Below are 24,594 nucleotides of genomic sequence, written 5' to 3'. Positions count from 1 at the left end.
GCAAATATTATTCGGCAGTGATAATAATCAGGATAAAATTCAGCCACTTGGCTGAGAGGATGGTGAGACTCTCTCTTCCCTTCTGATGCGTCTTTTGGCCGCAAGAGAAAGTGATTTGCTCTCATTAATTTCGACGGCGCGGGCCGAGTTGGTGGCAGCGTGAAAGAGGCCAAGGGGGGGGGGTTATGGAAACCGGCTACACTCCGGTACTTGAAAAGTACCCTATCATGCCACCAAACTTAAATGTTCATTTTAAGTATTCGCCTAGTACCTTTCCCTGTTCTCACCCAGAAGAGACGAAATTATCAAATGAGCATGACGGATTCCCCTGGCAGAAAGAAAGGGTCCGATGTACCCGAGACCAAATCCGCGCCCCCCTGAATACTATTTGTGGTCAATTGGATTCAGGGGATAACAATAATGTTCATGATTCATGATTCATACTTTGTGAATTGATGGTATTGAAAGAGTGCTCAAGGAGGCTCGGGGTCTAGACTGGGCCATCATTATTCTGCCCTCCTCGTAGCAAAGCTTAAACTTTGAAAAAAGAAGGAGAAAAGCAAAAGGTATACCAGAGAGGTAACCCTTCCAAAAGGCGGCATTGATCTGGCATGGAAAATATCAGAGCAAAAGCAAGGGCACAGGCATGGCCACCTGCAGGTGCAGGTACCCGGCACGAGACATTTCCCTGGCGCTACGACGCGTTCCTTCGTTCCGGTGTCGCGCAATGGACAAAGACAGGAGACAGAGCGCTCAATGCCCTTTGTGACTCCCAAAACGATGATAATGATTGAAGGTTGGTCTTTGGGCCCTCAAAGCCCACGGAACCGGCATGCGGGACAAAAGCATTGGTATGCCATGCCAATAGGAAAGTGATCTCACATTCTGGTCGGCCCGGCAGTGGCGCACGTGTGACTGCAGTATAGGTATAATGGTCTTCCGCCAGTGGTTAAAAGGTGCCAGGGTCTCTTCCTTGAGTGGGCACCACACCCCTGGACCTTGAGTCGAGAAGGGGGGACCTGCACTGGCCGGCGCAAAGCTGCCTCTTCATGCTAAAATGACCCAAGCATGGATGAGCGGTGTACTTTTGCATGCGAGCGCTTTCGGTAGAAGGAAATCCACCAGTTAAATTGGTTTTGTAGAACTAGACCGCGTGGCCAACAGCTCGATGCATTTTTGAGATGAACTTGAACCCCGGGCACCACTTAAGCGCCCCTTGTTAAGCAGAACATGCACTTCACGCACCCATGCGACATGATTGGACCGAAATGACCGTGAGTGACAAAAAGGTATGAATTAGCTTATCAGCTGGTGGCGTTCCGACTCCCCAAATCACGAAGGACAAGTGGGTGGATTGAACATCACCAATAGATTGGCTTGAAATCTGGGCCATGCGAGAGGCCATGTCCAACATTCAGGCTTCGGCGCTCTTTGGCTGGAAAATCGCCAACACAGCACACGGGAGAGTAATAACCGTGGTATCCTGCGACAATAGCCATTCAGGTATCGGGCACGAAGGAAAGGAGCACTTTTTGTTGGCACAGAATGAGACCCTTTCTCGTTGAAGCGAGGAAGTGCTGCCGCTCCTCGTCATCAATAGTAGCTATCTACCTCATTTGTCTGGGGAAGAATTGCGTGGAAGCAGGCGAATCCCCGCAATCGCAGCCTCACGAACAGCAACGATAGAACCACTGGCGTCGTAAGCTTTCCAGAAGATCTCTCGATTCCTCGAACACTTGGCACAAGTCCATGTAACCGCACTTGCTTTCACTTGCTGGGCTTCTATTCAGTCGCTCAGCGTGAGCAGTGTACCCCAGATGGAGCCTAGAGCCATGATCCATTTCCCATAAGATGCTTCATCAAACCGGGCGTTCCACTGTGCGCATAAACAAAGAGCTATCTGAGTTTGACAGCCATTGTTAATATGCTTCATATGACCGGAGCTACATGCCGCATTTCCGACTCCAATCCGTAAATTCGGCGAAAGTTGTGATTGATCATTGATGTCATAGCTGACCGAGGGCACATGAGTGTTCGGCAACTAAGGGGTCGTGGAAGCAGGTACCGGTTGGTGTAAGTTTCAGAAGCTTGCGAGCACCGTGACATTATTGACCTGACAATGACCGTTCCCATATGGTAAACTAAATGATGTCGGACAAGAAAGTAATAAAAGTTCGAATGGCAATCGAGAACACAGCCCGAGATTCATACTGAGGCAGTCTGAGAGCAGAGCACATCTGCGATAGTAATACCTTCAAAGAGAAAGTAGAAGAAACAGCACATCATTTCGTTTTCAAACTTTTGGCATTTGACAGCAGTCAAAAATTTATAACGCTTGCAGATCTCAAAAAATAAAATAAAATAAGATAAGAACCAAAAAAAGAGAAGCTTCAATTCTGCTCTATGGAAGCTGTGTATAGATTGCCATCGGGCTGAGACAAACTCGACAGCGTCATTGCCCAAAGATTTTATAATAAAGCGGCAAGACTTCAAGACGATCTTTTCCAATAGTATGAAGTAAATAAAACGAATAAGTGTGACTGTCCTGCTGTGATGTGATGATGTCCTGCTCGGCCAGAAGCGGACAAGAGACGCTTCGAGCCGAGCCGAATCGCGTGGTTCACTGACGCACTAGACTTTCCCCCGGATTTCTATTCCACTTCTTTTCTCTCCTTCCTACTCTTCCTCTTTCTGGTCCTCATATTTCGTTGGTCCTCCCAACAACATCGAATATGCAAAGGCCACCGAATCATGCTGTTTAAGAACTGCAAGACGTATTTTGCATTTCTGACGTTCCTAGTTTGGACCGTCTCTGTTTGTGCCCGGCCGACTTCGGCAGAATGGCAACCGCAATTGCCACTTGAACTTGGCAGTCATAGAGGCAATCGCAATGTCTCCATTGAGCTCTTCATGGAGCTGGAGGAACTGGCGCGTATCGTAGATATATCCTACTGCGTTGGAAGTACGGGAATCCAAAAGCCATTTGCTTGCGTCAGTCGTTGTTCGGAGTTTGACGGATTTGAGCTTGTCACGGTTAGGATTTCTCAACATTTTATGCTCCCCAGCCTGCATTGGCTCATTTGATTAGCGCTTGCTAATAAGAGGAAATGACAGACATGGAATACAGGCCCGCTCTTATCTGATTCGTGTGGCTACATTGTGCTATCGCATCCTCCATCCGAGCCTCGAATCATTGTCGCATTCCGAGGAACCTATTCCATCACAAACACTATTGTCGATCTGTCGACTGTTCCCCAGGAGTATATCCCATATCCCGGAGGAAATGCCACCAGCCTGGACAGTTTGGCTTCTCGAGATCGATTGCACTCGGCTTCGTCGAGTCAAAATGACGACTTTCCCAACGTCAGCGAGGACCCCCCGTGCAACAACTGCACCGTGCACTCTGGATTCTATTCATCATGGCTACACACAAAGCCTCACGTCCTTCCGCATCTCAAGACCCTCATTGCGGAACATCCTGCCTACAAGCTGACATTAGTCGGCCACTCTCTAGGCGGTGCCGTGGCGGCAATCGGCGCGTTAGAAATGCAATCTCGGGGCTGGAAGCCACAAGTCACAACCTTTGGCGAACCACGCGTGGGAAATAAAGCATTGATGCAATACATTGATCAGCGTTTCGATCTCGGCGGACTAGAAGAACCACATGGTTCACAACCCTCGCGATCAAAGTCCGGGACCAGATCCTCCTTTCGGCGCGTCACGCACGTCGATGACCCTGTGCCACTTCTCCCTTTGCGTGAATGGGGCTACCGCATGCACGCAGGAGAAGTATATATTTCGAAGAAACCATTGTCGCCCACGCCAACAGATCTGCAGCATTGTTTCGGCGATGAAGACCCAGCTTGCATTGCCAGCGCGGAATCCAGTGACACTGATACTGAATTTGCCGCCGCCCTTGGTGCCCTCTTGCTCAGCAGTGACAGCGCTGCAGACGAACCCCTGGATGCGCAAGCAGACATTGACTCAAAAGCAGATGCTGGCACCGAAATGGACACTGAACTTAAAGCTCGCGGTCTGATTCCGTCCCGGTTCAAGCTATGGGAGCTCTTTTTCGCTCACCGGGATTATTTCTGGCGCTTGGGCCTGTGCGTGCCTGGTGGGGATCCCCATGACTGGTACAGAAAGTACCCTCATTTGGGCGATGGCGATGGCGACTGACCATTGACCATTGACCATGAAGCCTCTGAGCCTTGACTCTCGGGTCGTGGGAATTTAGACATTTACCTTTGCATCTCGAATCTCATATTTGAACCGTTACGTGTGGCTACAAAGATATTTCTACATTGCTCTAGCAGCCACAAGCACTTCTTACGATTTGTGCCATTTACTTTACGACGTCACGCCTCGTGTATTATTATTATTATTATTATTATTCTACGACTATCATAATCACTAGCTCATGAGCTCACGTCCTTTTATTCATCATTATCCTTATTACCTTATTAACTCTATACTTAATATCAGCTCCGTATATCATTTCCGAGACATCTAAAAATCCAACGTGCCGAGATCTATAACCTATCCTTATGCTTCACCAAGACCAAACATTTTAACACTATTCTCCCATGCCCTTTCCGCAACTTCCTCCACACCAATCCCCTTGAGCCCCGCAACTATAAACGCCACCCTCTCCATCGCGCAGCTCTCATTCCTCTCCTTGACCATGCACGCCGCGTCCCACTTGTCCTTTTTCTTTGCTGCCGCCGGTAGCGCGGACGCATTGACACAATACCGCTTCGCCACCTCCATCCGGTCTTCTATCTGGCCCCACGGCGCATCCGTCTCAAGCTGCAACCGGTCCAGCGGAACTGCAGCCACCATCGCCAGGCTCTCTGCGTCCCTGAAGCTAAACCCATTGACACTGATGTCGAACCCGAGCTCCACTAGTTTCTGCATCTGACGCGCGGGGCCCACGAAACTATGCACCAGTCCCCGTCGTGGCAGGTTCGGCAGGTAGGGTGTTAGGATGTTGACGAAATCGTCAAATACTCCAGTTGCTGTTGTAGTTGTATTTGTCGTCTCAGTTGTACTTCCATTTGTGGCTTCATTTGTAGTTCCAGTTGTGGCTTCAGTTCTACTTCCAGTTGCAGTTCCACTTGTAGTTCCAGTTGCAGTTCCAGTTGTAGTTCCAGTTGTAGTTCCAGTTGTAGTTCCAGTTGTGGTTCCAGTTGTGGTTCCAGTTGTGGCTTCAGTAGCAGTGGATGCTGCTGCTGCTGCTGCTGCTGTTCCTCGACAGTGCAAAAACAACGGCAAGTCGAGCCTTTCTGAAACGAAGAGATCGAGTTGCGCTTTGAATGCATATATCTGCGCCTCCTTGGACGCGTGCTGTAGTCTGTCATAGTCCAGTCCCAATTCTCCATACGCAGCGAGAGGACGAGTTTGCTGCTGCTGCTGCTGCTGCTGCTGTTGTTGTTGCTGTGGTTGTTGCGCTTGCGGCCCTGGCTGCTGTTGCAATTGCACTAAAGCCCGAACTTCCCGCCTTAATATCCCCAGATACTCCTCCCCGCCCTCATACATCTCGTTGGCATGATACGGGTGCACACCGACAGTAAAAAAACACTGATTCGGGCGAGATTGCGCAATTCCAGCATTGTGCGCGATATCACCCAGGGACATGCCCGTCAAAAGCACCTTCTCAACGCCCGCAACAAGTGCCCGATCGAGCGTGCGGTCAAAGTCCGCAGGGTGATATTGCTTGTTGTTGCGGTAGATGCCTGCGAATTCTTTGGCGGTTGCTGTTACTGCGACCTGGGATAATATAATTAGCATGCCTATTGTCTTTGAATTATGCTTTCCCTTTTGTTTATTTGACTCCTGCTTTGTTTTTCTCTTTCTTCGTTTCTTTTTCCTCTTTTCCTTGGTTTCTTTGGCTTCCGTCATGTTCTTCTTTTCTTTTTTTATTCCTTCTTTTTGTTCATTTCTTATCACCCTTCTCTTTCTTTCTTCCTTCCTTTCTTTCTTTCTCCATTTAATCTAGATTCTATTTGCGATTTGAATGTAAGAGGCAACGTACATCAGCAAAACGCAACCTTTTCGTTGCTTTTGGAGGCGCATGGGCCGGGAAGTCTTTGAGATCCATACTCTTATACAGAATACCCAGTATCAATAGTGACACTGTCTGATCATATGACTGTGACTTTGTAACTCTGACTCTGATTCTGATTTCAGCGTTTAGTAATATTATATTACTGTATCGTATTGTTGTATTGTCGTATAGCTGTATCGCAATATTGTCGTCTTAAGCAGAAACCAAATTGTAAAAGAATATCAAACAAATCCACTAGAATGTTTTTCCCTATTGGCAGCAGGTCCGCTGTACTCTGTATGCATGATAGTATGTGGTATATAAACTGGGTGACTGAGCCAAACTGGCCAACCGGCCCGGGCTTGTTGCCCCACTGCAGTATCGCTATACTTTAGCAGGCTCCAGATGCCTGGCTTCAACCAAAATGGTTATAGGAAGGATGGCAGGTGTGGTAGTGGTCCCTTTTTCGTTTGCATCGCCCTTGTTAGAGGCGAACTAGATTAACGTTGGGGGCTCCACCGGGACATTTACCCGGAGCTAAGACCGTCCAGTTATACGAGTACTCGGTATACAGTGTCAGCCTTACCACGAACACTAGTTGTTTCTAGGATACGTATGGAGTGATATTTATGGCATTAGACTTGTCTATTCCATCGGCACTTTTATATAACTATTTGATTCATGCCTGTGGATTATTGCATGTGAAAAAAAAAAAAAAAAAAAAAAAAAAGAAGTCGTAGACAATAGGTACAAGTTGTTAACAGAGCACAGGTAACAACACCGGCCCGGTTACAAGTCTCCACTCCCAAAGGGCGTGTGGCGTATGACACCCCACGCATGTCAAAAATGTTGGAAAACGATACAGTTCTAGATGAACTTGCGAGTTCATACTATGTAGTGCAAGGTGCTTAAGGTGAGATGGTCGATACGAGACTAGAACAAATCACCAAAATGAACAAATAATGTATTCAAATCATTGTCTATTTTGTAGAAATTAAGAATGAATCATGACGGTAGAGTAATTTAAAAAATGACACTGCGGCGCAAAAACTCCATGAGGGTTTTCCCTCCAAAAGTCCAAGACAAGTAAAATCGAACCCGATCCCAAGCAATCAATTGTTATTTGTGAAGAAGATATTTTTATATGATGTCCACGCCTTGTGTTCCACCAAATGAGAAAGGGTCAGGACATGGAACAGAGAATAAGAATGGACAAGATTGATGCCTGTAATAAAATCTGTAAAATTATATCGTGTAGTTGCAAAGGAGAAGGCCGAGAAGAAGAATATGGCGAGAGCAGATGAGATACTTGGACGATAAAAGAAATGCAGGAACATGATCAGTGACGAAAGCGGGCGGGTCATAAACTATCGCTTTTGCCTCCGTTGACGAGTATAGGCCGCATTCCCTGACCCTGAGCGAGCAGATGACCCAGGAGCATCGGCAGGCGAAGAAGAGGGAGAAGCAGTTGTCAAGAGCCCGCCGGCGGAGGGAGTTCGCTCAATGACTCTAACCTCATCGTCACCCGTATCGTAATCGTATGCAGCAGCACCGCTGCCAGGACCGCTGGCAGAAGGTTCAACATTGATCCACGACGAGTCAGGAGCCACTGGTCTCCTGCGAGTTGCGACTGAAGGATCAGAGGTAGAGCTCACAGGCGGGACGCGGGCCGGAGCACGCGGATAGCGGGCTATGGTGGCCGCAGTGGCAGGTGGCGGAACTCGCCGGATTGCAGAGTACTGCAGCTCCGATGGGCTGGACCAGTTATGTCGTGGCTCGGAGTAAGGCGAAGACGATGAATATGTTGGCGAGTACGGCTGTGGTTGGGTTGAGTGAGGCGAAGAAGGGTCAAGGTTCCAAATCTGAGCGGCAGAATGAGAGCGAGACCGTGGCGACCAGTCAAGCTCATCGACGGGACCGCCTCGCGCTGAAAGCGCTGGTGACAGTGGATGAAGAGTGCTTGAAATGTTATTCTCAGGTGGGGAGTAATATCGACTCGAATGAAGCCGAGGCGAGCTGTCTGAGAGGGCGGCCGATGAGTTTGCTGATGGAGAGCGGATAGCCGGTTGGCCATAGTAGCCCAAAGGTGCGTACGTGGTGCCGCCGTTGGGTTCGCGAACCACGAAGCCTGGTGGAGCTAGACCGCCACCGGTAGAATATGGTGGACTATCTTCTCCAAGCATTGATGATCTTCTGCTCCGTGGACCACTCGATGCTTTTGAACTCAGGGATGCATTGGAGAGTTCGCGAGCTCGCCGGCCTTGGTCGCTGCCTGATACTCTGCCCAAGCTGCTTTGCTTTCCGCCCGACCGATTTCGCTGGCTTCGGAGACCCTCGAGGGCTTCCATTTCAGCTTTACTAAGGCTGACATTGCTTTGCCCAGATTGTTGTGCGCGCCGTATTCGTTCCATTGCCGTGTCAATCAAAAAGTCTTCTCGTTCCGTAGGTGACAATGTGTGCAAAGTGTCATCTTCCGAAACGTCATGTCCAAATACCTCCTCTGCGGACTCGGAATCATCCCCTCGCTGTCCCAAATCATACCCGGTAAACCGTAGCTCGTCACTCACGAATCGCCCACCAACCATGCGCATATCTCTCGCTCGCAATTCACCCTCGTCACTTTCCGTATCGTCATATTTCCTCAGATCGTCCAAATCTCGCTGCTTCCTCCAATCCACGACCTTCCTCCGTAGTCCCGACCCTGGTGGTCTTCCCCGTCGGGGCATACCGTATGGAGTTCGCGGCCGACCACCTAGACCGCCTCCTCGGAAAAAGCAGTCTCGACTGGTCTGTCCATGAGCGAGGCGTGACCAACAATGCTCACGCCAGTTGCGCCGATGAGCCACAGAATTGTGGTGATCGGGGAAGCGAAAATGCCCAGAGGCACCGCGACGACAAGGAGTCCAGTGTAGAGCTGCGAAGTGGTGGCTCTGGCGAAACCAACATCAAGGTCACGTCCATTGAGCATACGAATGCCATAGAGACCACCAGCAACAAAAAGTATCACAAAAAGGAGCAAAAGGTTCGTGATGAGGCTGTAAATGCTCAGCATCACAAAGACAACCGCATAGTTACTGGAGAAGTAACCCAAATTGTAATTGACACGGCTTTGCACTTCGCCAAAGTTTGCCGGCTTCGAGAGACGCTTCAGGTCCAGAAACTCCGACACTGGCCTGAGGTTGGCGAATCGAGAAGCAATCGGTTGAGATCGGACGCTGTCAAAGCGACCTTGGAGGTTAAGGCGCGACGTCAAAGCGTCCAGCGGAATCTGAAAGCGCCCAGCCATTGCGTCTCGTGGTACGGTGATATGTATAGAGGACTATAGTGGCAGCGGATAAATCAAGGCGGTATATATGCTTTGTATAATGCCTTGCGAGAATTCCTGCGGAGACGTGTCAGTCTTTGGACTTCATTCTCATCCAAAGGAGGCCACGCGATCGAGGGATAGCGCGGATAGGGGAGGGGCCACCACAGGAGACTGACCTCAACAATGTGCAGATGCCAAAGAAGGGGATTTCGAAATTTGAAGTATCTGTCAAGAACAAAAAGAGCGAAGATTGCCAAAAGATATTCGACTGGCTGCCTGAAATATGGCACTAGAGGATGCGGAAGAGGGTGTTATTATTGTAGGAGCCTGGAGGCGACTTGTCAGCACAGAACGGGGAAACCCTGCCAGCCAGACCAACGACTTTTTTGTCCCCGAACCGACCCTGGCGCTAATCCGCCTTGAGAGAGTCGCCCATGGTTCAGTCCAGCAGCAGATTCGTAAGGACAAGAAGTCTTCGATACAGCAGTGCTCGGCAATTCTGTCATAGAATAGGAAGTCGCTATACCTCTTCTCAAGTCACAGCCCCCTTTTACGAGTTACGCCGGAAAGGCTTTGGCTGCAACCGACTTTTCTCTCTTCGTCCTGCCCATCCAAACTCTCTCGCCCCGAACTGCTCCACTTTTGGCCGAGCGAGAGGCGCAACGTAAAAATAACCCTGGCAGAGGGTGATGAATCAATAACGCGTCCAGGGCCGTCGTTGCCTGTCAGCTAAATCGGTCAACTTTGAGAACCCTTTCGTGCTCTCTTCCAACCGAGATGGTAAAACTTACTGCAAATCAGGGACTGGTTAGCGACAGCCAATCAGAGCGCTTACGCCCATGAACCAATCAGCTGTCGGCTGTTGTCCAGAGACATCTCCTACTGTTAGCCATAGCTTCAATTATTCATTTTGATCAAGGGCAATTAGAGTAAAGAATAGGCTTGACCGAGGAAATCAGGCTCTTTTATATATTCCGGTGTCTTTCACCATAGCTTCATTTACTGTGATTACTGCTGCAGGTGCAATCGAGCATTTGGGCGTCAAGTCGACTTTGGAGAGCGTCGATTGGTCCACGTTCCCCAGACCAGCCACTAGTCCAAATCAGGCACATATTGCTTTGTTGGTCCTGCAGAGAGACCCTACTACGCGGTGCCACAGTACCTGGCTCTATCACAGTATTTTTGTAGCTGTTGATGAACTTCTCTGGACGAGGGTCCTAGGAGTGACAGTGCTGTGAGATCAACCCCCCCGTTGATCGACCGCCATGAGGCTTCTTCCATTCACCCTGTTGCTGCTGTGCAGCATTTTCGTCTGTGTCTCTGCATGGACCAAGGAAGGTGAGCTATAACCCCTATAGTCCAATCTATCTCTAGGTGCTCTTTTGGAGCTCAATAACGACACGAGCTAACGACTCAATCTTTTTTTATTGTGATACAGACCATGAAATCTTCCGTCTACGAGATGAGCTTGCAACTGCGGAAGGCGAAAATGTGACTTTTTACGGTACCTGCACCCATTCGAATAAGCTCAGCCCCTTTGATTCCACTGATAACTAATTTGCCGTGGCACTGCAGATTTCCTAGGGGTGCGTCCCAAAGCAACCCAGGACGAGATTACCAAAGCGCTCCGCAAGAAGTCGAAGCTCTACCACCCAGACAAGGTCAAACAATCTCTCTCGGCGTCCAAGGCAACTGCTGCCGCAAAGACCGCTCGTGGTAAAGGCAAGAAACCCGGCGTGCACGTCAACAAAGGTCCCTCGCAGAGCGAACTCCGCCAGGCCGTTGCTCAAGCGAACCAACGGTTCGCGCGCCTCACAGTGGTGGCCAAGATTCTCGGCGGACCTACCCGCGAGCGGTACGATCATTTCCTCAAAAATGGGTTTCCTCGATGGAAAGGCACGGGATATTACTATGCGCGGTTCAGGCCTGGTCTAGGTTCCGTGCTGGTCGGTTTGCTTGTCGTCGGCGGAGGTGGTGCCCACTACGCAGCCATGTATCTAGGCTGGAAGAGGCAACGTGAATTCGTCGAAAGATATGTTCGTCAGGCAAGACGGGCTGCTTGGGGCGACGAGTTGGGTATCCCAGGTATTACTGCTGGAATGGACGCGTCCGCATCTGCGCCTGCCCCGCCTCCTTCCGAAGAACCTGCCATGGTCTTGAACCGACGTCAGAGAAGGTTGCAAGAAAGAGATAACAAACGGGAATCTTCTCAGGGCAAGAAGTCCAAGAATAACCGAAAAAGCGGTACCAATACACCCGTCGAAGCCGAAGTGAGTGGTGGTCCCGTTGGAGAACGGAAGAGAGTCGTTGCAGAGAACGGCAAGGTGCTTATCGTTGATGCAAACGGTAATGTGTACCTCGAGGAAGAAAACGAGGATGGCGAAAAGGCAGAATATCTCTTGGATGTGAGTTGCGCAAAGAGGATTTTGTATTATCATGCATCGGTATCATTGACAACTACTTACAGATTGATGAAATTGCCAAACCCTCCTTCAAGCAGACCGCGTTGTACCGACTGCCAATTTGGGCTTTCAACCAAACAGTCGGACGGGCAATCACGCCTCTGCGAAAGCCCGAGGAAGGCGAGCTGGAGCCAGAAGAGAGCGATTCCGGCGACAGTGATACCCTGGCTCCGGACACGCCAACACCGCTCCCTGGCGCGAGAAACAGCCGCGGCGGGGCACAGAGACGAAGAAGAGGCAGGTAAAATATGTTGGTCATGTAAGGATGAAATGATCTATACAGCATAAAATAAAAGTCTTTTTGTTTGAAGTATTCGAATCTAGCTGTTCCGCATAGCTCTTTGGTCATGTCATAGTTTGCCTCTAGAAAACTGTCATATACTGCGAGTGATGATATCCTTTATATCTATTCGTGCATCCCATCATTCAAAGTTAAAATCTAAAAAAACAAATCGTGTATCATAACGGCGTCAGGTCGAAGCGAAATAATTTCGTGAAGAATTGAAAGTCAAATCCCAAATCCCAAACCCCAGCGTTCTGTTCCTCACACTTTCCACCATTGATATACCAGTCCAGGGGTTTCCTGCGACGGGATCGTCGCTTGACCTTTTTGATCCCTGACGAAAGGGTAAAATCCACATGCAAATTGCAATGCAATGCCAGAGCCGCAAGCCGAACAAGTCGCGCAAGACAAGCTCCCTCGGAGGATTTGATACCTTAAAACAATCTGGCCCCAACCCGTGGATTCATAATCACATAAACGCCTGCGCAACCTTCATCAACGTACCAAGCGTATTCCCTGCGCCACCTCCAAAGAAACCATCACCACCGCCACCATAGCCACCATATGACGAAGAAGGTTGCCCGGAGTACGAATATCTCGAATATTCATCCATGTAACCCCCTGCACCGCGCGACGATTGACCGCCTCCGCCTCCACCCAGCGCAAGTAAGCTCGGCGGCAGCCGGATTCCAAACTGGCGCAATAGGGAATGCAGAGCCCCGCCCGTAATCAGCGGTAAGATGACCAGGAAGAAGACCTTGAACGGGTGACGTCGAGCATAGCCGAAAAATTCCCGGACCCAGCGTCGGATCAGCGTCAACATGCGCGTGAAAAATCCATCGCGTGGACGTCGCTTGTAGTACGATGAGGCGGAAGATCGGGCGTAGAAAGCGGGCCGTTTGGAGTAGGATGGGGTGGAAGTACTGGGGCGAATGAAATAGTTGTGTCCATTGTGTCCGCTGTGCCCGGTGCGGCCACCATGATGGTTATGGCTGTGATGGTGTGAGGGGCTGGAGGAGAAGAAGCCCATGATGTGTGCTCGGCGGAAGATGGTTGTAGATTGATTAAGATTTTGCAATTGAGTGAAAATAGGAGGTAAAATGTAGTGTGTTTTAGGGTTGTAGTTGCAGATATCAGATGATTTGTATGGCGCAACGTGGAAGGTTCAATCGGTGCGGTGGTATGTATGGATTTGTGCGACAAGAGAAAGTATGTGTTTCGAATAAGAGAGGGAATTTGAGTGAGTTGGTTGCAATAGTTATTGAAAAAAGACGAAGTTTGTGTACGCTGCACAATTGAAGCACCTGCTTGTTGGAAAAGAAAGATATGGAGGTTAAAGAGAGGCAAAAGCGGAATTCGAATCAATTGAGATGTTGGAGATTTCGGGGTTTCAGGAACAGAACCAGGACCCCAGCCCTCGAATTTGTAGTGGAGACTGTGTGTGCGTGGGTGTTTGGCGGGAACGGTCCATCCCGTGTACCCTCTGTACTCATCTCTGACTTGCAGGGCTCATCGTTGCGTTGGGTCCTCCATTACGAACCTGTCCTGGCGAACCTGGGGGGATGAGTATCATTGGGTCGGACGAATAGGGTTGCAGTATGGTGGAGAGTTCAGTCTGATTTTCGTCCTAAGGTGGGTCGCTGAGTCCCCGGGACTCGCCCAAGGGGCCCATGGTTCACAGGTCACGCTATAGCGGGAGTTGGCGAGATGATAGGCGTACGAATGTCATGCTTTAGTTAAGAAAATCGTAATAAACGAGCTAGCCTACCGCAGTGTTAGTGAGCAGTGGGCAGAGTGGAGCTTGGGGATTTGGTGAGGGGTAACCACCTAAGCCATGACTTACCGCCTTTTCGAGCCATCACTAAACCAACAGTAAAAGAGTGCAATTATTAGGTGAGCATGTCGCTTTTTCCCAGCAGAACAAACTCAGCTGCAGCGTTTGGATGCCAAGCGCTGAGCTGTAGTCATCAACCGTAGCCCAATGCTCACCTTTCTAGGCCTCTGATGACTTGGCACGGTCGTACGACCTGCTCTTGAGATTTGTAGATGATCTTGACCTTGTTAAGCTTGCACCGACCCATCCAATATTTTAAGAGTATAAGCTTGATGATGACAAAGACAGAAAGTTGACCTTTGCTTTGCAGCTAGGGGTGGTCCCTCGGAGGGGTCCAGATACCCAAATTGTGGGCATGTCTCCACGATTTATGCAGGATCGTCCATCTTCATCGCCACTTGCAGCGCCATGGGAAATTTAGACTTCAGGGTCACGCCTCCTCTGCAATGACGTTCGCTAGCGCTTACCGTCTCTGTGTTGGGGGCGAAAGCCATAAACGATATGCCCTTCGAATTTCTATATATTCCGAACGCCAGACCGCTGATTTTTATATAATGAGTAGCTTTCGCGTCTGATCGTATTCCATAATGTTGCTCCAAAATGTCCTTTTGGCCTTACTTTTCCAAGGTTCCATTTCTTTGGCAAATCCTGCATATGTGCATCAATCCCCAGCTTTTGTGAGCCAAGTTTCAGCGTCCGATATTGTCAATGGATCCGTACCAATCGATACTTCTCCATTAACCCCATTTGCAAAACCGAAAATATCGTCAATCAATGCTACGGCATGGGAATATTGGTATTTTGACGGAGTATCATCAAATGGCTCTGCCGGCGTGACTCTTGCTTTCTTCCGGGACCCTTCCCTCGTTTATCTGGGCCAAGGAATCCTGCGCGTCAGTGTAGATGCAGTCTGGTCTAATGGCTCACGTTTCAACACCGTGGCATTTGCAGAGAACTCCCTTGTGAGAGGTAGTGATTATTGGACCGAAGGTTTTTGGACAAGCAACAATCTCATTTCCAGCTACGCCATTTCCAATGACTTTTCTCAGTCGACTGTTCAACTCGATGGTCCAGGATTCCAAGGAACATATACTCTAAACTCTTTCACCAAGGCACGTTATCCGGATGGCTCATCTTTTCCTAATGGAAACGCGTCTGTCACCTTGGCGCCTTTAATCTATTGGAACGAAGCGGTCCCTGCTGGCAGGGTGACGGCTAATTTGGTGCTCAATGGCAACGCCCTCCAGTTCGAAGGTATCGGGGGGTTTGACAGGAACTGGGGTCCCTTCATATGGGATTTCATCGCTGACCACTGGTGGTGGGCTAGAGCTGTTACCGGCCCCTATTCTTTGGTATACTGGACTTTTGTTTCGTCCATTGACAGACAGACGCATACGTATGCGTACCTAGAGAAAGCCGGAGAAACCGTCTTCGCGTCAACGAAAGCCAATGCCTCATCGTCGGAAGATTATAGTATCTTCAGCCTCAAATATAACGGAACTGTTCACGGCCAATTTGCAGACAACAGTACCGGGTTTGTAATCGAGCTAGTAAAGCCCTCCAACAAAAGGCGATACAAGTTCGATATCGATCATGTTAATATTGTCTTTGAGAGCCCCGGTTCCAATGACGAATATTCAAGGTTTGTCAATACCGCGAAAGGAGGAGAAGCAGGCGAGAAAGTTTTCAATGGAGTTTCAAAAAGCGAACAGAACAGGATCCTTCACTCGTTTCCGATTCCATAAGTACTTGAAGCAGCTGCGAGTATTTCCAATTGGGATAGCAATAATGAAGTGCTTCGTGGGAAAAGCAACAACCATATGTAAATTTTTTGTCCGATTTGAGAAGTGATTCAATCTGAGCTCTTTCGCATTGAGTTGAAATATTCCTCGCAGCAGAGGTTTCTGTGAAGCAGCTTCGATGAATTGACGTCGTTGGGTCTTGCCAGGGATAAATGCAACCATATCTTATCGCCGGAAGGATGCTGGTAGGTTAGCCACACTACGTCATGCAGCCGCTACTGGCCACGGTTGCACCGCCACGTAGCTGTCATTCCAACTTCAGGAACTTGCGTAACAATCCCTAGGCAGAACTTCATCTTCTCCAGCATTTTGGCCGGACGATAATCTGTCCGAAATATCAATATTATTATCCTTGCGTTTCTGTGAGAGGCGAAAGCAACTATCCCGCATTGCAGCACGAAACAGCTGCCCATCTTGAGTAATTGCATCATGTCCGGTTCGTGCAACATCCGAAGGGCTTCTCTTAGCAGCATATACTGACACCTTCGCAGCTCCTCACCAAGACTACTGTGAGTATGCCGTGGCATTTACTTTCCATTGTCGTTAATAGACATGCGATTCGTGCAAAAACGAAATTTTATCCGTTTCCTTTCCGTTGTCGCCGCATTCAAAATGCATATCGACAACTTGTTTCTGGAGACCAGACCACTCTGACCAGTGTGTAGATAAGATACTCGATATTCCCTCGACAGCTACGCAGCAACAAATTCGAGATGCGTATAAACGGTATGTTGTCCACTGATCTATAAAGCATGGCATCAAAGACGCCATCGGGTATTTGGAGTACTCCTATACTGACAACGTCCTTTTTGCAGAGCGGCACTGAAGTCGCATCCAGATCGCGTGCCAGCGGACTCTCCGGAACGAACGAAACGCACCAAGAAGTTCCAGCAAGTCAATGATGCATACTACACCCTGTCTGACCCGGCCCGACGGCGGGAATACGATGCTGCGCGTGCGTATCACTTTGGTGACGAGCCCGAGACTCCCGAGGAGGAAATCCCGCGCCAAGAGAAAGCCAGCGGAGGGTTCCCTTGGTCAGCTTTTGGATTTGGCGCTAAGAATGAGGCCGAGGAGGAAAGCTTCAGTAACGAGCAGTTCGGATCGGTCTTTGAAGAGATGATGCGCGAGGAGGGCATGGCTGAAGGCGAGCAAGCCCGCCCCACTTCCAAATTCTGGAGTCTAGTTGGTGGCTTGAGCGGAGGAGCGATGGGTTTCATTGTTGCGAACTTCCCTGGTGCGTTGGCAGGTGCTGTGGCTGGCAACCGGCTTGGCGCGATCCGTGATGCGCGAGGCAAGAGTGTCTATACCGTGTTCCGAGAGTTGCCGCAATCTCAGAAGACCCAGTTGCTCAGCGAGCTGGCAGCAAAGGTGTTTGCGCATGCTGTCGGATCGTAATGCTTATGGTAGTATGATATGACGTTGCTGTTCTTGCGTATTGGGACGTGCTTGTGGCTTGATGTTCTGCGATGCTTCACTTGGTAACGACTTATTTGACGGGAGTTTGGGTTGTTATGACATGATTGTGTTGGAAGAAGATCGATAGCTTCACCAACGTTACGGATGGAAGCGGATCCCCTGCTTTGACCCCGTATCATGGCGTGGCGTGGGACGTATAGCCATGCATGGGGGCGCAGCTGGGTGAGTTGGCTTTCGGTGGAAACGGGCAGAGTTATGCATTACTGGATTGGGAACTAAACTGAAGGTATATATTTGGCGGAAATCATATCTTTTTAACCAGCGGATGCGTCAGGGTCGGATGGTACACCGGTAGTAGGGCTCCCTTCGCTCCTCCGGCGTCGCGGAACGGCGAACCCCATATTCCTATATCCGTGCTGGGGCGACATCCGCTACTCCCGGGTTTACAGGGGAAAAACCTTCTCTTTAACGGAGGACATGAAGGGGGGTTTTTCGTAGGTCGCCTCGGCGGCCGAGCTTTTTTGTCTTTTTTACCTATTTTTTGAGCTTCATTTTACCTTTTATTTCGAGCTTTATTTGTTGTTTTCTGATACTTCTCAAGGCGTCCTTTTGATTCCTTCTCTCGGATTCGAACTCGAGATCTCAAAGGCGGCCCATGACCGTGGCTCTGCATTCACTGCGAGGGCTGCTCCCGAAAGGCAGCTTGGAGCCCGTATTTTTCCGGCGGCGCCCTGTTCGGAGAGATTCACTTTCGAAGGGGGACGAGGGGTTCGTACACCCGCGAGAGGGCATCTCGCATTTAGATTCCATTATTGCTATTGCTCTAGATACAATCAAACTCTCTATTATCATTAGGAATATCTATCTACATGATTCAAAACAGATGCGTGTTCTATGGTATCATGCCAGCTGTATGGGCCGCGAGTGTCTCCTCTAATGCCCCCTAGCAGCCCTGGTTATACACATATGACGCTGGCTCTATCATTTATAACCTACCTTCTGTTATGCAGTGTTCTCGCTCTTAATACCCAAGATCTCTCTAATACTTTGCAACTTCTCTTCAGTGACGCCCACATGATCCTTCAGATACGTCTCAACGCTGCCATACTTGTCATCGATGTACGTATGAATCTTCTCCGCCCAGTCAGGCGGACAGTCCGCAAAGTCATCAGTCAGGCCAATCTCATGGATCTCGACCAAACGTTCTTCCCTCTCTGGAAGCAATTCCGACTCTGAAAGGACGTAATCATGGCTGACCGCATCAATAGGTACTCCCAAGAGGAAAAGTGTCAGCGCAATGATCAACCCCGTACGGTCCTTTCCCTGCGTGCAATGCACAATGAGTGGATAATTCGACCGATCCGCAAGAACGTCAAAGACTTGACTAATCTCCGCCTGGCAGTAGTCGATCGAGTCGCATCCCAGCCCAATCAGTCCGCGATGCTGCATCACTTCTCGCCCAAGCACACCAATAGCCTCAATGCGGTATCCGAATAGCATCAGGGTGAGAAGTTTGCTGATGTTGGAAGGAGGGTCAGTCACCGATCCATAAAAAAAAGAAAAGAAAAGAAAAAAAGAATAAAAAGAAAATAAAAATAGAAAATAGAAAAGACATGACAACCATAGTACAACTTGAAAGAGAAACATATGAAGCCAATGAGGAAATGCTCACCTCATGCCTCCCCAAGACATCTGCCAAAGCAGATTCCGTTCGAACCCTCTGCCATTGAGATTGATCAGGTGGTAACGAATCCCGGGAATCTCGACTGTTTCCGCGGCGGCTGCGTCCGATGGGGCCAAGGCGGCAGAGGCCTTGACCGTAGCCGCGCGTTTCTGCGCTTGTCTTATATGTTCCGACCTGGGAGTAACTTCTGTTAAGAGACATATTTCGATGTCGTGTTTGAATTCAAAGGGAAGGATTACTTTGTTCTTAGATCTATAATGCTTGAAATCCCGTATTTATTCACTAATTCATCTCGAGAGGCAGGAGAGGCATCGTCTGGCCGAGAATGTCAGCTGATCTATTATCGCCGGCCAGCGGGCTTAAACGAGCAAGAACAGTGATAGAAAAAAAGGAACACACCTGGACGAGCACTGCGGAAAAACAAGCCTTCGTTGACAAAGCTGAAATAGCGAGGACGGGTTAGATAGTCGATGGTCAACAATACAGAGTAGTACGCTCTGCGGGGGAATCGATGCGCCTACGCAGATCCGGATTTCTGATTCACGGTTTTCCCGACGTCGCGGAAATTCAGAATGCCGTCTAGTGTCGCCTGGGACATGGTGGGGGTGGGATACGGCGAGAACAGGGAATGTGTAGGAAGTAAAAGGCGCTGATGAGAGCCGCTCCACCCCAAGACGCAGCGAGCCTGGAGATGCCTTTCGTAGGGGACCAGATGAAGTTCGTGAAAGTGTTGGCCGCGTTATGCTAAATCGTTTAATTAAACTAGGTACTGTCGTTTAGCTACCTAGAGTAGCCTTGGGAAGATGCCTTGTAAATCAGGTAGCGATTTTGGTGACGAGACCCTTAGCCCATACACTACAGTAATCGGTGGTGGGGACCGTGGGTCAAGGGTCCTGTCGTACCTCCTGATCATCAACACACTTTGCGACGCTTGCCTTGAACCATTTTTTTTGTATATTATTTCATAGTATTCAAGTTGAGTGAGACTTGTATGAGGTGTAATAAATCTATAACTACTGCTTCGAGATGTCTTGCATTGTCACTGATTGTATTGATTAGATTGAATTATAAAAATTGTATCTTGCAAGAAAAACTACCTTAGATATTTGTTGATTGAGAATGGAAGACAATTAACACTTTCTTGGAGATGAGGATTTATATTGATACTTATTCTGCCTGTCCAGTCCATACAGTTCAGCAGCTATCGTACTCTTTCTTGAGCTGGTAGTAACAAATGTATAGAGAGAACAGAAAACAGAGGGACATAGTGAAACAGCATTTCCTCGTTGTCTCCAAAGACGAATAGTTTAACTCGTGGGCTGATGTTACCTCATCATGCATTCTATTTTTCTGTCGTAAGAAGCTTATATAATTCTTATGCTATTTACCGCATGCTGGTACCCGACGTTTGCAAGGACAGCCTATCAAATACTGTTGCCAGCTACCACAAGGTCCCCCTTTGTCGACCTTGACGACACCAAGTTGCCCTGAGTGGATCTTTGAGTTTGGCAAGCCAAGTTTTAGGGGGATAACCCCAGTATTGCTATTGCTTGTACCGAATATACAATCACCATGAAGACTCGTGGTTGGAAGTATGCTCTTCAAATAGAAGGAAATTCAAGCTCACCCTTTAATTATATATGTAAAGTATTTAATAAATTAAATTAAAACCAATTGAAGTGAGAGGAGTGTGATTAAATGTACTGGATGGATTAGCGTCATGATTGCACGAGCGTTTGAGCTGAGAATTTCCGCGATCAACAAACGAAAGGCCAGACTCAAGCCCGCGCTAAACCGGACCCAGCCGATCCCCGACGACCCACATACGTCATGCCGATCTCCCTGGTGATGCCCGCTTCTCGTTGCAAATCCTCAGCCCTGTTAAGTCGTCGACCCATTTTTTCTTTGCTCATATCCTATTTGGGCCTTACTCTAATTGAGGTCGTTGATTGCCTTGGAGCTCTTCCAATTTTTTTTTTGAAGAAGAGCATCTTTTCATCGCTGAGTCGTATTCGCACTTGGCACCATGGCTACAGCAGCAACTCAAGCTGCGCAGCTTGCGCATCCTCCACCGAAATCAGCTGCTAGCCATCATACCGACTCAAGCAAGCTAGAGGACCAGGTATTTGATACTCTTTTGCATCTTCGTAAGACAATTTCAGAGTACGAGCTAAGTGTTGTCCTTCTTCTAGGCAGCCTCGGCAGCGTTGTATACTGGACACCCTGAGTCTTCTCCTAGTAAGGGAGAGAGTCACTATCCTCTGGATGCCGATCACCGGCTTTCCGCGGCAGGTACGAAACACACCATGTCTAATTATCTCTTCGCTGGTCTAATACGTCCAGCTAGGTGCTGCCGCATCTTTGAAGCATGCTGATCCGACTACTCTTCCATCGTACCCTGTGCTAGGGCTTGCCCACAAGGAGTCTTCTGCCGGAGCTGCTGCTAGCCTGGCACATGCAAATCAAAAACCATTTGAACACTGGAGGCCCGATTCTTCAGCTTCAGCAAGCGCTGCTGCCATGCTGGCCAAAGACTATAAACCTGCCGCACCCTGGAAGCCCGAACTGAGCGCTGCTGGTAGCAAGGCCGCCCTATTAGCGCATAGAGAAGGTGGGAATGTTGATATCTGGCTCCCAGAGAAGACCCCGCACGGTAATACAGCGGCAGGCCAGGCAATGAGGACTCCTGGTCTAAGTCCCAAAATTGACTACGGCCACACGCCGGAGGGTAATCGACGTGCATTGTTGGCTGCTACAGGGGCAATGTCTGGCAACAGACGGAGAGCAGAGTCTTCCCCAGTTGTGAGGCCGTCTTACCCAGATGCAGAAAATTCAGCGGCCAATGCGCTCAATGCTGCGACAGTGGCTCATCGCCCATCGCAAAAGGTCCCAGCAGCCAATCGGACCGAGTCTCCAGCCATGTCCTCTCAGGAAGCAAGCCGAATACACAATATCGCAAAGAGTAACATCTCTCGTGAGATGTATTCTGCAACCCCCCCGGTCTCAATTGAAGTAGAAGAGAAGAAGAAGCAAGATGGTCTACGTGCAGCTGCAATATCCATGGCGAAACAAATGTACGATCTCCAGCAACAATCCATTGACCAAGGTTCAGGCGGCGGCTACTCTAGTGGTCACCACGCAGCAACAGCGGCACACAGCCGGGGAGTCCCCGGTAATGCCTCTAACCCAACCGGCACAACGTCACACGTTCCCAAATTCGTAAATCTACAGGAAACGGCTCAGAAACTCGCAGCAGAGCGTCTTGCAAGGATTCAGCAGGATGAGACCGCCGCATACCGCAATTATTATGGCATGAATCCGCCATCGGTTCGGCGCTCCATCAGACGTCCTCGACGACGAGCCTCAAGTGACAGCTCGGCGTTTGACGACCTCGAAGAATCTCGGAAAATTCGCTCACAAATGAATATCTTTAATGATAAATTAGCAAAGGTTGATGCCGACAAGAGACAGAAAGACCGAGAGGCCCTTCTTGCCGCAGCGCAGAGAAACGTTCGGACCAGCATGCATGGAATGGATGAGCGGGTTTTTGCTGAGACTGGGAAAGTTCCACCGGCATTGATGGAAGAATGGGAAGCCAAAGCCAGAGCCAAAGCGGAAGCTGACAGCGAGGCTCGCACGGCCAACCAAGGCAAGGTTCACATTGGTGGAGGCAAATTTGTTGATCAATCCGATATTGATGCAGTTGCCTTGGCTAACGTGCAGCCAACTCTCGATGAGATTGACGAAAAGGCCGAGGAACGCCGAGCAAAAGAGATAGAGGAGAAATTGGATGCTGAAGAAAAGAAGCGTCTTGCTTTGGTGGAAAGGGAACGTGATGCTGAGATGAAAGCTGACGACAAACGTACCAAGCGTAAGTAGCCAATTCGAAAGATATATATATATTTGATTGGCTCTGCTAACTCGCAAATATAGAAGAGGAAAAGCAAGCGGAGCGTGCTAGGAAAGAAGAGGAAAAGGCACGAAAGGCAGAGCTGAAACGGCAGCAAAAGGAAGAGAAGCGAAGGTCCAAGGAGGTGAAAAAGGAGCAGACAGGTGGCGCTGCCGCCGTAGAGCCTGCCGCAGAAGAGGCTACAGCCGCCGGAGCAGTCACTGGTGGTGCCGCAGCTGAGGCGACCACTGCATCTCAACCCTCGTCTCCCACAGTGGCCAGGGCGCCCGAGGCGGAAGAAGACGCAGAAGTCGGCGTTGAACCGGAAACCGCAGAGGCTCCTTCAGCACCTGCAGCTGAGCCCGCCACTGCAGAGGACCGACCTACTACCCCAGTCCACCAGATGGCGGGTGCAGCTGTCGTCGGTGCGGCCGCAACCGGCGCCACTTCATCATCCGGGACTCCATCACCGACATCACCCAAACATGATTCCAAAGTCAAAGCTTGGCTCAAGAACCATTTTTCACGTCACGGCAAGAAATCTTCTGAAAGTGACCGACCTACTTCCTCTGGTGGTGAAGACCAGCAGCATCCCGAGTCCAGATCCTTTATTGGCGGCGCATCTCTCGCTCGTGCCAGTAATGACGGCGGTGCTGCGGCCGCCAACGCCCCAGGAGGCGAGCCAGCGACTGACGGCTCCGTGCGTGAGGTTGCTGTAGCCGGTCGTAGCGATGAGCATGACGATGGTCTTTACTCTGTCTCGTCGGCCGGAGAAGAAGCCGCAGCAGCAACGGCCGCCGGCAAGAAACGTGCCTCCAGGTCTCCCTCGATTAGCTCTCTCGAAAGCGCGGCCAGGGGTCAAGACGCCGGGCGAGGACGTTCACCAAAACGCCTGGCAGACGGATCGTCCACTCATTCGCGCCAAGAGGATAATTTTGAAGAAGCCCGTGACACCGTTGACGAAGAGAGTCTGGCCCCGCCACCACCAATTCACGATGTGGCTGTAAATGGAAGAGGCGCCTCGATTAGTCCTGTCCGCGACTCCAAGTTTCAGGAAAACCTGTAGTAGCTCATGAATTTTGCTGCTATTCCAGCTTCGATCATCTTTTCCCGCCCTCCTTTACGCAACCTTTCTTTTCTTCCTTCCTTCTTTCTCTCTTCTCTTCTCTACTTTTGTCTTCCCTTTTTCTCACTACCCCCAACGTAACGTGCTTTGCTATTTATTTACCCTGTCGTTTGATGATCTTCTTCTTTGATATACGATTATTCCCCCTATTATTACTATTCTATCTTTCTTTTTTTGCTCTTATTTCTACTTCTTGCTCTATTATTTATTTTCTACGTTCTATTCTTTTCAACTGACCCGTCTAGCTTTTTAGTTCTCTCTATACCGAGCCACTTGTGTGCTCAGTTTACGTATCTTGCGTATCTCATGTCGTGGATCGCGAAGCCAGCCTTTTCTTCTTCTTCTTCTTCTTCTTCTTCTTCTTCTCAATGATACGAATAACGATTCCCAACTCTACGTTTTACTTTTTACTTTTTACTTTTTACTATTTACTTTTTGCTTTCTTTTTCCCGCCCCTAGCTTAGCTCCGATGTAATGAGATGATATGAGATCCTTCCCGTCCTTTATTATTTATTTATTTATCTATTTATTTATTACCCTGCGCTTGCGTCGTTATCCAAGTATTGATTTTTTTTTTCTCTGTCAACTAGGGGACAAGAGGAATAATATAGTCGAACCCGTTCTTCTTTTATTTTATTTTATTTTTTATTCTATTCTATTCACTTATTCCGTACTCTTTGATGCCCTATGTGCAGTTTGTGACATTGTGATATTGTGACGTTGCGCTTACGATGCTCCCCTT

The 24,594-nt window shown here is 49.2% G+C and overlaps 11 protein-coding genes across 11 annotated transcripts; 5 read left to right on the top strand and 6 right to left on the bottom strand.

Annotated features, from left to right (window-relative positions):
• Positions 1–1,537: 1,537 nt before the first annotated feature.
• L228DRAFT_245664 (hypothetical protein) lies at positions 1,538–1,870 on the bottom strand. The gene has a single exon (XM_018332224.1). The coding sequence runs from the start codon at positions 1,839–1,841 to the stop codon at positions 1,668–1,670; it is 174 nt and encodes a 57-aa protein (XP_018190231.1). The 5' UTR covers positions 1,842–1,870; the 3' UTR covers positions 1,538–1,667.
• An 881-nt stretch (positions 1,871–2,751) lies between these two features.
• On the top strand, positions 2,752–4,179 carry L228DRAFT_266990 (alpha/beta-hydrolase; the record flags this gene model as incomplete). The annotated part of the gene is made up of 2 exons (XM_018334933.1): positions 2,752–3,033; positions 3,115–4,179. 2 exons carry the CDS (start codon positions 2,752–2,754, stop codon positions 4,177–4,179), a joined length of 1,347 nt encoding a protein of 448 aa, XP_018190230.1.
• A 184-nt stretch (positions 4,180–4,363) lies between these two features.
• L228DRAFT_245661 (Metallo-dependent hydrolase) lies at positions 4,364–6,442 on the bottom strand. The gene is made up of 2 exons (XM_018332223.1): positions 6,035–6,442; positions 4,364–5,769 (listed from the first exon to the last, which is right to left on the bottom strand). Exons 1-2 carry the CDS (start codon positions 6,098–6,100, stop codon positions 4,546–4,548), a joined length of 1,290 nt encoding a protein of 429 aa, XP_018190229.1. The 5' UTR covers positions 6,101–6,442; the 3' UTR covers positions 4,364–4,545.
• Positions 6,443–7,413: 971 nt separating this feature from the next.
• On the bottom strand, positions 7,414–8,772 carry L228DRAFT_266988 (hypothetical protein; the record flags this gene model as incomplete). The annotated part of the gene is made up of 1 exon (XM_018334932.1): positions 7,414–8,772. The coding sequence occupies one exon, from the start codon at positions 8,770–8,772 to the stop codon at positions 7,414–7,416; it is 1,359 nt and encodes a 452-aa protein (XP_018190228.1).
• A 26-nt stretch (positions 8,773–8,798) lies between these two features.
• On the bottom strand, positions 8,799–9,332 carry L228DRAFT_255566 (prenylated rab acceptor 1; the record flags this gene model as incomplete). The annotated part of the gene is made up of 1 exon (XM_018333891.1): positions 8,799–9,332. The coding sequence occupies one exon, from the start codon at positions 9,330–9,332 to the stop codon at positions 8,799–8,801; it is 534 nt and encodes a 177-aa protein (XP_018190227.1).
• Positions 9,333–10,451: 1,119 nt separating this feature from the next.
• On the top strand, positions 10,452–12,336 carry L228DRAFT_245659 (hypothetical protein). Its single transcript, XM_018332222.1, has 4 exons — positions 10,452–10,691; positions 10,792–10,857; positions 10,929–11,758; positions 11,821–12,336. Exons 1-4 carry the CDS (start codon positions 10,619–10,621, stop codon positions 12,058–12,060), a joined length of 1,209 nt encoding a protein of 402 aa, XP_018190226.1. The 5' UTR covers positions 10,452–10,618; the 3' UTR covers positions 12,061–12,336.
• On the bottom strand, positions 12,107–13,474 carry L228DRAFT_245658 (hypothetical protein). Its single transcript, XM_018332221.1, has one exon. The coding sequence runs from the start codon at positions 13,126–13,128 to the stop codon at positions 12,568–12,570; it is 561 nt and encodes a 186-aa protein (XP_018190225.1). The 5' UTR covers positions 13,129–13,474; the 3' UTR covers positions 12,107–12,567.
• Positions 13,475–14,519: 1,045 nt separating this feature from the next.
• L228DRAFT_275923 (hypothetical protein) lies at positions 14,520–16,022 on the top strand (the record flags this gene model as incomplete). Its single annotated transcript, XM_018335617.1, has 1 exon — positions 14,520–16,022. One exon carries the CDS (start codon positions 14,520–14,522, stop codon positions 15,675–15,677), a length of 1,158 nt encoding a protein of 385 aa, XP_018190224.1. The 3' UTR covers positions 15,678–16,022.
• Positions 16,023–16,038: 16 nt separating this feature from the next.
• L228DRAFT_101935 (DnaJ-domain-containing protein) lies at positions 16,039–17,470 on the top strand. Its single transcript, XM_018328862.1, has 4 exons — positions 16,039–16,170; positions 16,226–16,243; positions 16,400–16,460; positions 16,550–17,470. Exons 1-4 carry the CDS (start codon positions 16,164–16,166, stop codon positions 17,130–17,132), a joined length of 669 nt encoding a protein of 222 aa, XP_018190223.1. The 5' UTR covers positions 16,039–16,163; the 3' UTR covers positions 17,133–17,470.
• A 498-nt stretch (positions 17,471–17,968) lies between these two features.
• On the bottom strand, positions 17,969–19,588 carry L228DRAFT_245656 (tyrosine/serine protein phosphatase-like protein). The gene is made up of 5 exons (XM_018332220.1): positions 19,359–19,588; positions 19,237–19,277; positions 19,077–19,152; positions 18,826–19,011; positions 17,969–18,669 (listed from the first exon to the last, which is right to left on the bottom strand). The coding sequence occupies exons 1-5, from the start codon at positions 19,433–19,435 to the stop codon at positions 18,156–18,158; spliced, it is 894 nt and encodes a 297-aa protein (XP_018190222.1). The 5' UTR covers positions 19,436–19,588; the 3' UTR covers positions 17,969–18,155.
• Positions 19,589–20,724: 1,136 nt separating this feature from the next.
• Positions 20,725–24,064, top strand: L228DRAFT_101894 (hypothetical protein). The gene is made up of 4 exons (XM_018328859.1): positions 20,725–20,959; positions 21,030–21,129; positions 21,185–22,708; positions 22,771–24,064. The coding sequence occupies exons 1-4, from the start codon at positions 20,864–20,866 to the stop codon at positions 23,790–23,792; spliced, it is 2,742 nt and encodes a 913-aa protein (XP_018190221.1). The 5' UTR covers positions 20,725–20,863; the 3' UTR covers positions 23,793–24,064.
• Positions 24,065–24,594: the final 530 nt, after the last annotated feature.

The sequence above is a fragment of the Xylona heveae genome (genome assembly GCF_001619985.1).
Source record: "Xylona heveae TC161 unplaced genomic scaffold L228scaffold_3, whole genome shotgun sequence".
Lineage (NCBI taxonomy): Eukaryota > Fungi > Ascomycota > Xylonomycetes > Xylonales > Xylonaceae > Xylona > Xylona heveae.
Note: the sequence above shows the minus strand (reverse complement) of the source record. Positions and strands in the feature narration are given on the sequence as shown.

Coding starts and splice junctions, on each gene's coding strand:
- L228DRAFT_101935 (XM_018328862.1), top strand. Junction 16,461..16,549: donor ATTCGAGATGCGTATAAACG/GTATGTTGTCCA, acceptor TCCTTTTTGCAG/AGCGGCACTGAAGTCGCATC.
- L228DRAFT_245661 (XM_018332223.1), bottom strand. CDS start 6,100: ATGGATCTCAAAGACTTCCCGGCCCATGCGCCTCCAAAAGCAACGAAA. Junction 5,770..6,034: donor AAAGGTTGCGTTTTGCTGAT/GTACGTTGCCTC, acceptor ATATTATCCCAG/GTCGCAGTAACAGCAACCGC.
- L228DRAFT_245659 (XM_018332222.1), top strand. CDS start 10,619: ATGAGGCTTCTTCCATTCACCCTGTTGCTGCTGTGCAGCATTTTCGTC. Junction 10,692..10,791: donor CTCTGCATGGACCAAGGAAG/GTGAGCTATAAC, acceptor ATTGTGATACAG/ACCATGAAATCTTCCGTCTA. Junction 10,858..10,928: donor CGAAAATGTGACTTTTTACG/GTACCTGCACCC, acceptor GTGGCACTGCAG/ATTTCCTAGGGGTGCGTCCC.
- L228DRAFT_245658 (XM_018332221.1), bottom strand. CDS start 13,128: ATGGGCTTCTTCTCCTCCAGCCCCTCACACCATCACAGCCATAACCAT.
- L228DRAFT_245656 (XM_018332220.1), bottom strand. CDS start 19,435: ATGTCCCAGGCGACACTAGACGGCATTCTGAATTTCCGCGACGTCGGG. Junction 19,278..19,358: donor AATCAGAAATCCGGATCTGC/GTAGGCGCATCG, acceptor TCGCTATTTCAG/CTTTGTCAACGAAGGCTTGT. Junction 18,670..18,825: donor ATGTCTTGGGGAGGCATGAG/GTGAGCATTTCC, acceptor TTCCAACATCAG/CAAACTTCTCACCCTGATGC.
- L228DRAFT_245664 (XM_018332224.1), bottom strand. CDS start 1,841: ATGGATCATGGCTCTAGGCTCCATCTGGGGTACACTGCTCACGCTGAG.
- L228DRAFT_101894 (XM_018328859.1), top strand. CDS start 20,864: ATGGCTACAGCAGCAACTCAAGCTGCGCAGCTTGCGCATCCTCCACCG. Junction 21,130..21,184: donor TCACCGGCTTTCCGCGGCAG/GTACGAAACACA, acceptor ACGTCCAGCTAG/GTGCTGCCGCATCTTTGAAG. Junction 22,709..22,770: donor TGACGACAAACGTACCAAGC/GTAAGTAGCCAA, acceptor TCGCAAATATAG/AAGAGGAAAAGCAAGCGGAG.